At 29.0% G+C, this 10,923-nt stretch overlaps 1 protein-coding gene across 1 annotated transcript; it reads right to left on the bottom strand.

Moving 5' to 3' along the window:
- Positions 1 to 1,068: 1,068 nt before the first annotated feature.
- Positions 1,069 to 4,230, bottom strand: LOC112593659 (52 kDa repressor of the inhibitor of the protein kinase-like). Its single transcript, XM_025338163.1, has 4 exons — positions 4,159 to 4,230; positions 3,714 to 3,818; positions 1,337 to 3,390; positions 1,069 to 1,252 (listed from the first exon to the last, which is right to left on the bottom strand). The coding sequence occupies exons 1-4, from the start codon at positions 4,228 to 4,230 to the stop codon at positions 1,069 to 1,071; spliced, it is 2,415 nt and encodes an 804-aa protein (XP_025193948.1).
- Positions 4,231 to 10,923: the final 6,693 nt, after the last annotated feature.

The raw sequence follows: 10,923 nt of genomic DNA, 5'->3' as shown, positions 1-10,923 counted from the left end.
ACTTGTTACTATATTATTTTCTTTGTAATTTTGTAATGTGGTCATCAGGAGAACGACTAGTCAAATATAAGATATATTCTGGGAAAGTCGTAGGACCCTATGGATAAATATAGTTACTGTTAATGTAGCCGGGGGTAGATACCTAAAAGGATCAAAAATGTATTTAAATAACCACGGACTTGATGCCAGTAACTGTTACTTTATAATTTATAAAATATGTATAACATTTATACTCACATAAATGTAACGTTAATATCTTATAATAATAAGTGGTTGTGCCGTCCTTACATTGTGTGTATTGACAACACCTAACGGGTCGAATATTAGCGCTACTAAAGATAAAACACAAAAATGTGTTCTGATCGCATCAAGTGACTCTTGTGTCATGGTCAACGACCGTAGATGTTTGTCGACGAGTAACGTTGCGACCAAACGTAGTCGATTAAACTTATCGGACAATGCGTTAGGTATGTGGTCATTACCAACTCGTAATCGTCCGCCGATACCGGAATGCCTTGGACAGCTTCAGAGGTGACGATCGAAAATCGCCTTCGAACATGGGTTGTGGTATATCAGGTAAACGAAAAAGTGACTTGACCGATCTGAGCACGGTTTTTGAGCGCTAGATATCTTATCTCAGATATACGACAGATCGATGGCGTCAGCACCAGTCCGGATTAACCGCTGGGTGATAATATTTTTAGCCGTATTAATTAACTGGCGCACCTCCGCTATAACAAGACAGGTAAATAATCGCCGAGCTTATTGGAAGCCGATAAAAGTTCCAATCAGGGACGCCCGCAGCAATGTATCTCAGAGGGGGCAAAAAATTGCAAGTACCTACCTAAATACTTATAGGAAGATTTATCACTACATTTTTCATCTACTCATACTTTAAAATAGTATCGTTAATATTTTTTTTAAAAATCAAAACTAATTTAAGTTAATATAAAATTACACTATTAGTTCTAATATTCATAAAAAACATAATAAAGTTTAAATAAAAAACAACTTTATTTGATTTGAATTTACATATTACATCATAATATTTGTACATCATATTACATTTTACTCAAAAAGTAATGATAATCTCCTTTTGTTAGAAGCAAACAAATCAATTGATTTATCAATTTGTTGATTAAAAAAATTTTCATTATTATACCTTTGGCGGTGTATGTTAATTAACCCTAAGCTACTCAGTCTTTCGTTTCCCATCCTATTTCTAACCCATGTCTTTAAACGGCGTAAAGTGCTGAAACATAATAAAAAAGTTCTTGTTAAATATGAATTTATACACAAAATAAAATTTGTAAAAATATTTATTTAAAAACCTTACCTAAACGATCTTTCTACTGAGCATGAAGTTACAGGTAAAGTAATTGCAATTTGTATTGCTTGGCATACCGCTGGGTAATATGTGGCGTAATCGAGAATATCAATTAATTTCATGGTGGGTTCAACTTCTTTCTTTTTCCATAGATCATACCATGACAGTGCTTGCTCTTTAAAATTATCTAGAAGTGAACCATAAAGTGTACAAATAAATTCAACACTTTCTGCAAATTGTTGGTCGCTCATTAGTTTCATTTTTTTTGGGTGTAGGTTGTATAATGTAAATATTTTTAATTTTTCATCTGAAAATCTATCTTTGAGAGACATTATAACTGATTCTAAGTATGGTATAAATAAAGATTGTCTAAAATATACTTCCACATCGTTAGTTGGATAGTTTTCACGATGTACTTGTTTAACACTACGCCGTGGTAACTTTAACTCAAGATCTATTTTAGAAACAACTAATTTTACTTCATTAAATATTGAATTAAATATATTCTCACAATTATTACGGTCTATTTTTAACATTGATAATAGGTCTTGAATATGTTTTGTAGCTTCTTGCAGGTCAACATCTATCCCTTGAAGAACTGTTGATACAGTTTCAAATTTTGCAGAATATTTTGCCATGATTAATAATGTTACAACAAATGTTGGAGTAGTGATTGCATTAAGTAATTCATAGCAACGCTGTCTAGTTTTGCTGTTAAAATTATTGGATTTTGATATTTCTTCCAAGCCTTCAACAATTGTAACATATTGGTCCTTAAATTTTCTGATACATTTATGTTTTTCAACAAACCTTGTTTCGCATAATTTTGGCAAATTATTCCCTACAATATTTCTACGAAGTGCACTATCTCTAACAAATTTAGTAACTTCTTTTATTTTCCCTACACAATTTCTAACTTCGGCAAGAGAATTCAAATCATTTATTACCAAATTCAAACGATGACTAGCGCAATGGAAAAAATTAGCCATGGGATACACATTATTAATTTTTTTTTGCACTCCAGATATATGGCCAGCCATCGTAGCACATCCATCGTACCCCTGTCCAACACATTTATTCATATCAATATTTAGGTTAGTACATGCTTCTAATATTGTTTGAGTAATAAATGAGGCATCAAACTCTTGTAAGGGGAAAAACCCTAAAAATTCTTCATGTAAATTTTTATTATACAGATACCTTAAACAAATTGATAACTGCTCAGTACCATTGATGTCAGCCGTTTCATCAACAATTAATGAGAAACAAAATGCTTGCATAGCTTCATTGGTAATCACAGATCTTAAATTAGAAGATAAACATTCTAATAATTCATTTTGCACACGGTGTGATATGTACAATGCATTTTTATTGGATTTTTCTAAATGAGTTTTTAAAGTCAAATCACCAGCATCAACTCTGAATTTTAATAAGTTATTAAATACTGCAGTGTTGTCTGTATCTCCTCGAATCGGTAAATTATGTATTGCACAAAATAGAAGTGAAGAAATTATTGGCTTTAATTTATTTCTATTTTTTTCAATTTTATTTTTATAACAAGAATCTAACACTTGGTCAATACCACAGTTTGTTTTTTTCATATCTTTAAAATCTTTGGATCGTATGAAAGATTCAATATGCCATTTATTTTTCTCGTGTTGATTAGCCTTTTCTACAAATTTTTTATGATTTACAAATGAGCTGGTAATAAAAGATCCAAAGTATGAACCGTGTGTCACATGAGCCCGAAAGAGAACACAAGTAAGGCAAAGCGCTCCTTTCAATAACTTTGAATATACTAACCATGGGTATTGTGAAAACCATTTATACAAAAATGGACGTTTACTGTGTTCAACATCATTTTTAAAATTATATTGTTTACTAGGCTTCCATGGATTAGTTAAAAGTTCAAACCTTTTATCTTCAGAAATTTGTGAATAAGTTTCTATAAAATGTCCTAAATCGTTATCAGATAGCACATTGGTGTGGTCTACAGAAATTAATGTAGGATCAGCTATGCATTCTTCTACTTTATCTTTGTGATCAATTATAGCAAGTGACTTCTATAAAACCATAACAAATAAATGTAATGCTTATTACAATAAAACAATAAAATAAAAATATAATCAAAAAATTGTGAGTTTTATTTTTAAATAATTAAAAAGATTACCTACATTATAATTATTTAGTAGTAAATAGTTATATTCATAAAAAAAAAAAAAAATTAAATACATCCTATTTGTTATTTAAGTAGGTAGTAGGTACCTATCTAAGTATACTATTGTATTGTATTATTATATTAATTCATTTTTGATAAAATATTAACAAAAAATTAAATAAAAATAATCAAATGTAAGAAACTCAATTTGTATTTTACAACACTTACATCTTTAAAATTAGCTTCATCAGTATGGTCAGAAACAAATACAGGGTCATCTACACATTCTTCTACTAGTTCTACTTCATGATGATCAATTGTAGCAAATGACTGCTATAAAAACAATACAAAATAAATTTAAATTTAAAGAAAGAGTCTTACTTTTAAATAATTAAAAAGACTACATTGTAATTTGTAATATAATTTATAACTGAATTATTAATTAGGTATTTAATTAATAGTTATATTCATAAAAATAAAAATTGACCTTATTGTGCCAATAATATTGGCTATTTATTATTTAAATATCCGGGTATTCTTGTGAGTTGTATTAACTAAAAAAATGCATACTTTAAGTATGAATGTAATTGATTTAACTCGCAAAAACATTAAATTGTTATGATGGTAGAATGTAATTTTAATAAAATATAAATAATCCAATATAAGAGCTTACCTTTTTTGTTTTATCATTTGAAAAATAAGAGTCCAGTGTTCTCATTTTCTTCTTTTTAGGAACTGAATCCATATTTGCACTTTTTAACGAAGTTTTTAATAATTTTAACTTAAAAATTAGTTAATTTGTAAATTGTAGGGCAACAACAGTCAACACTCAACAATACGTGGACTTAGAAAACACAATATTTCGTTAACCGTTTGATAATAATTTATAAATAGTAATCGCACATTTCTACCCATGGTAGCTGAACACATTACCATTTACCTAGAATACCATAAATGTAATAATAAAAATGTAATAATGTCTGTCAAAAGGTTGATGACAGGCTGCTTTTATAATCGCGTATGCTTTCTAAGTATTTTCATTTTATTATTATGTTTTTCATACACGATTCATATATAATATAAATACTATTATTAGTAATTTATTACTATATATTATTCAGCAATAAGTGAGATCGACTATTTATAATTACTTTGACTCGTCCGCGCTAACAGGTAATCTGTAGGAACTAGTCAAAAATGACTTAGCGATTAAGGATTATTATTTATTAATAATCGTATTGTTTTTTTTTTCAATTAAATACCTCCTATATTATACATGACTTGTTAGGTACAATTATTGTCGCATAGTCGCTAAATACCTAAGACCAGCTTTATGTAAAAAAACTTCCAATTTTGTAACTGACACAAAAATTCTCAGGGGGGGCAATGGCCCCCACTGGCCCCCCCTTCAGGGCGTCCCTGGTTCCAATACGGAATCGTCATCCGTCCTAAACTGGAATTATAGCGAGTTTAGCGTAAACTCGGAAGGTATAGCTCCAGCTCCGATTGTATACGCGTAATATGCCATAGTGTGTTTAGTCCGAATCTATGATATAATAGATGTGCACTTTATTTTGGCATGCGCGAGCATGCGTGAAGTATGTTCAATTTTTTTCTCGTCAACCATAACGAGTGACATGTAATATAAGTAAAACACACAAAAAAAACCTACACTGCCTATAAGCACTGTATGAATACTATGTAGATATTAATCACAAAACCAACACAACGCTACCGAATCTTCTACTGAAGTCGGAAAACCATGGTTGTGCATGCTTTGCTACCAAAAATGTTGCGCTGCGACCATTTCTATATGAATATGGCGGTTGACGGACACGACTCGCGGGCTGATAGGACGTAAGGTAAATGTCATTGAATCCGTGGTTATTTAAACATATTTTCGATGCTATTTTTTTTATCTATATCAGAAATGGACAACTCAAAATTACTAGTGTCAATTTTCAGAAAATTAAAATCTAGCGGGCCAGAACATAGAAAGCAAAAAAAAGATTATTCAAAATATGCATTTTAATAAGCATTTATCACTACAAGTTTTTTAGTGAATTATATTTTGTCTTATATAAGATTATTTATTTATTTTTGTTTCCTTAGCAGTTATAAATCTAAAACATTAAATTTTAAGTTTTTTACGTATAATGCCACAGTGATGTTTAGGAATTTTCAATGAGGAGAAGTATATATGTAATAATAATAATAAATTTAAATGAATTGTGGTGATCCAAAGACAATATAGCTTATAAATATGTACATGCGTGTATATAATAGAGTATTGTTTTATAGTTAATTAATTAGTTCTTTAAATAAATATTTTAGCCAATTCCAGCGAAGTTTCCGTGTATTACTTTTTAATTGTTTTATAATAAGTTTATATGAAAAAGCAAAAATATTTTTTAATCATAAAATAAGCTTTAATTAATAATTAGTAAAGGCCAATCACTCAACTCAAAATCTAAAATTAGCCATTGCCCATTTGTCCATTAGAATACTGTAATGATATACACATTATAATATATCATTAAAATAAATAAATTTAGATTTAAGTAAACTAATTTAATACATAGACCATAATAATTATAATTATTGTAACATTAAACACTTATCGCTTCACGCCGATGATTGGGACATGCCGCAATCACTGTTTGATCTTATTCAAAGGCGTCATGACATCTCACAATCATCGTCTATTTAAGCATACACCACACATACAACGGCGCTCAGTCGCTCACCCCATAACATTGTTGTTATACTCTTTTTTCCCATGTTATTTCAAAAATAAAAATAAATTAAATTAATCACAATATCATTGACGAATTTTGGTGTATCTCCTCTATCTTTTCACTTCCTGATCAAAATTTAATCAACATCGGTAAAGACTTACAGACTCCGCAAAAAGGTAAGTGATACTCATTATCCGGAGATATATTATATTCTTAAGGAAAAACTCTCGTACTCACCCTCCGACAAAATACCACGTCAAGTAGGTAATTTCATGTAATGAGCTAAATATGTTGAAACAAATAATTATATAATTGAATATCGTACAAATATATTAAACATTCTATCTTAAAGCTTAAAGATTTTATATTCTTCAAATTATTATATTATTTACGCTTTTTGTCATAAATTATTTACTCACCTCGTTTTTAACTCATTACAATACAAATAAATATATTTATTATTCGTATAGATTTAACTGTGATATGTGTAATTATATTAAGTAGGTATATTTTCCATCCAAATTGAAGATTTTAAAGTTGAAATCTTTTTTAAATATAATCTAGAATTAATAGAAAAATGTATGTATTTTAAAACATTTTAAAAATTATAGAGAAATTTTAGAGTAATTAACTAAATAATAAAATATTGGAAATTAATTTTTCCTTTTAATGTAAAACGTATTAGGTTAAAATATGTCTAATAATGATATTTTGAAATTCAATAGGTACATATAAATTAACGTTAATATATACAAAACATAAACAAATAATTCTATCAGTGTTCTTTAATTGTAAAAATAAAAAATATTATTATTTTTTAATAAAATAAAATATTTATAATTTAAATGTACATTTATAAAGCACCTATATAGGTTAGGTTACGGCTCGCAGAAATTTTTCTCAGGGGGGGGGGGCCAGCGAGAAATAATACATTTACCATAAATTCTATTTTTTATATCACATCGTAAAAAAAAATATTCATTTTAATATTGCAAGTATATACATACATATATCTATAAATTTTTAATATTATGCTGTAGTTATAAATAAGCCTATATAATAAAAATGAAAAAAAATAATTATGACTCATTGATCATTATCGTCAAATAAAAACACGCCGTGATATTGAAAACTGGCGAACAATAATTTTGTGTCATCTTATCAGTTATCAGTCCTCCTGATCGCCCTCCAAGACTGCAAATAAATGCAATAAAAATTAGGTAATATCTTAATTAGCAGGGGGGGCCGTGGCTCTCCCCTCCCTTCGGGCGGCCTTGTGTATGTTACCTTAATATTTTTGGATATTGAATTAACCTCATAAACAATCTGATTTGTTGATAACAATTGTTGTGTTTCAGCCCGAACGGCTGAGAATAATATATATTTTATTATTGTTAGGGTTGCTGTTGCTGCGCGTATATTTTATTGCCGTGCGGAGCGACGGGAACCCAATAATTTAGTACGCGGCTCGAGGAGACTTGAACACTCGCGCTCCGCGTCGATTACCACGGTATGGGCGCATTATCAACTTGACGTTAGTAGCGATCGATTGTTAATCATAACATTCATAACCGTATAATAATATAACTTGTATACATAATAAATGCGCATGTATCGTGTAGTGACGCATCGTGCTTGTGTTAAGTATAAATGTTATAAAATATTACACATGTTTATAGTTATATATGATGAGTGATGACATATGTAAGATATATAATAATAGTGTTTAATTCTGATGATGTTTGTATTATATGATCATGCATAACTTTTTTTGTAACCAAAAAAAAAAAAAAACAAAAAATAATCTTTATTGCTAGCCATAATTCTTATACACTTATTACTATCAGGAAACACTTTATTTTTTATAACTGATATAATATAATATCACAATAATATATTTACATGGTTTTTCTTTATCACCAAAGTTAAGTTTCCTTAAAACTGAAAAGAAAATCAATTGTAATATTATAAAACTATTTGTACAGTTTGGGTACATAATATGTTTTAAATATTTTATAACATACCTTCATTAGGGATAACTTTTTTAGTACATGAATCTATTTCTTTGAATGATATCTGCTTCTTAGCTGATCTATTAAATATTAATCAAAGACAAAGTTTACAATTTAGACAATTAATTTTTCAATGCTAATTAGCAGGGCTAGGATTTGTATGCAACAGCATGTTTTTTTTGTGACTTCTAATTATTGATTTTGTCAGTAATCGAAACAAACATTTATTAAAAATACATTTGAAAATCTAAATAAACAACAATCGTTTGCTTTTGATTTATGTCAAGCTATGCTTGAGTCTGATATACCTCTTTGGAAATTAAACCACCCGTCGTTCAAAAGTTTTTTAGAGAAATATACCGAAAAATCTGTTCCCGATCAGTCAACAGTACGTAAAAATTACGTTTCTACCATTTATGAAAACACTATTTCACGTATTCGTCTAGAAATTGGTGATGGACCGATCTGGGTCTCACTAGATGAGACAACAGATATTGACGGTCGGTTTGTATGCAATGTTGTTATCGGTCTTCTTCACGATGAATATTATTCAGAGCCATGGCTATTAATGAGTGAGGAACTTTTTAAGTGTAATTTTCAAACTGTTGGTAAATTATTTAACGATGCCATGCAATTATTATGGCCGTCCGGAGTCAAGTATGACAATGTTCTTTTGTTTGTAACCGACGCTGCACCATATATGGTGAAGGCAGCTGACTCTTTAACTGTGCTATTTCCGAATCTGATACATTTAACATGTTTAGCACACGGAATTCATAGAGTTTGCGAGACTATAAGAGCCGAATACACTACAGTTGATAAAATGATATCCAATGTACAAAAAATATTTTTAAAAGCTCCAAGTCGAATACTTAAATTACGTGAAATGTTTCCCAATTTACCTTTACCTCCAAAACCAGTGTTGACAAGATGGGCAACGTGGTTGACTGCAGTAACGTATTATGTAGATAATTTCAATTCAATTAAATCTGTGATCTCAGAATTAGATGACGAATCAGATTCGATAAAAAAAGCTAAAGAATTATTTGATAATCAAAATTTAAAAAATGATTTAGCATATATTAAAAGTAATTTTTGCTTTTTATCCCAAGTTATAATTAAACTACAAAACAAGAGTTTAACACTTCATGAAAGTCTACAGATTATAATAAACGCAAGGGATCGACTTCTTGAGTGTAACGGAAGAGTCGCAGATAAAGTTAAGAACAAATTATCCTTGATTTTACAAAAAAATAAAGGATTTAAAACTCTACAATCAATAAATAAAATATTAAATGGTGAATCGGATGAGGACAATTTCAGTTGTAACCTAACACCAGGACAAATGTCTTTACTTAAATACGCGCCAACTACATCATGTGACGTTGAACGGAGCTTCAGTCAATACAAAGCCATACTACGATCTAATCGCCGAGCATTCATTTTCGAAAATTTGAAAAAATATGTGGTTGTAGCATGTAACACACGTAGTCAATGCGAATTATAAATTTTATTAATTTTAAATTATTTTATTTTATTTTTAAGACAAACAGCCAACCTGTATTTCAATAAATAAATCTTTTTTTTTGTAACTATATTTTTGTGTTTATCTTATAAAAATTAAAATGCATATTTTTGCATATTTTGGTAAATAAAATGCATATTTTACAATTTTTTATTGCATACAAATCTTAGCCCTGCTAATTAGTATTAATTTTAGTTAATATAATAATTACCTTTAGCAGCAGCTTTGAGAGGAGATGGTGACCAACCATTATTAATAACCATTTTCATAGGTGATTTATCAAAAACAGACTTCACATATGAAGTGGTTTGTCTATATTTACCATTCTTATTATCACGTTCAGGAAAATAAGCAACTGTTTCAGACATTTGATCAGGATCAATATAATTTTCTGTAAATTATAAATCACACATATTGTTCTACAATTTTTTTAAATAATTTAAATGCAAATAGTAGTATGATTTGGTATGTTCTGAAACCTGATCCTGATCCCCCGCACTTGCTTGATCCCCTTCACCCATCACCCGAATGACCGGTGTGACGTACATTTACCCTGCCATCTGTCTACCCCCCACCCAACATTTATTATTGTACGCATGACAAATTATTGTACATGCGCCATATTAACGCAGATGAGTTCTGAATTCACACCCCCTACCTACCCCATAACCCTACCACTACCTACCGTCTAATTATGTAATGTATTGCCATCACTAAATATAAATATTTTTTAGTACATATATTTATTAATATTTCTTCTTTGCTAATTTTACAATTCTTTTAAAATGACGAAAAGATATTAATCCCAATTTCTGACATTTAGTCTAAAAATATTACATCAAATGTATTGTTTAAAAATAAATACTTTTTTAAGTCAATTTAAAATTAGCTCTTACAAAAACATTTTATATAAGTCATAAAAACATTTAACACATTCAGCTTAGTGAAAACAAATTCAATTTTTGTACCTCTTTAACACATTTTAATAATTAAGTATATTCATTACAGTCATGAGAAAATATTAAGCTATATTTAAAATTTTAAGAATTATAAAATGGTTTAATACCTTAATCAATATTTAATTTCTTGTTTCGCATAAAAATAAATACACATATAATGGATTTGATCGTCAAAATAATGTAAGTAAAATTTAAATAAAAATA

The sequence above is a fragment of the Melanaphis sacchari genome, unplaced genomic scaffold (genome assembly GCF_002803265.2).
Source record: "Melanaphis sacchari strain LSU unplaced genomic scaffold, SCAv2.0 Contig20_pilon_pilon, whole genome shotgun sequence".
NCBI lineage: Eukaryota > Metazoa > Arthropoda > Insecta > Hemiptera > Aphididae > Melanaphis > Melanaphis sacchari.
Note: the sequence above shows the minus strand (reverse complement) of the source record. Positions and strands in the feature narration are given on the sequence as shown.

Bases quoted from the DNA above. Each gene is read 5' to 3' on its own strand.
- LOC112593659 (XM_025338163.1), bottom strand. From the start codon at position 4,230: ATGGATTCAGTTCCTAAAAAGAAGAAAATGAGAACACTGGACTCTTAT. The intron at 3,391-3,713 runs GTAAGTGTTGTA...ATGGTTTTATAG, and splicing joins ATGAAGCTAATTTTAAAGAT to AAGTCACTTGCTATAATTGA. The intron at 1,253-1,336 runs GTAAGGTTTTTA...ATTATGTTTCAG, and splicing joins TCAGTAGAAAGATCGTTTAG to CACTTTACGCCGTTTAAAGA.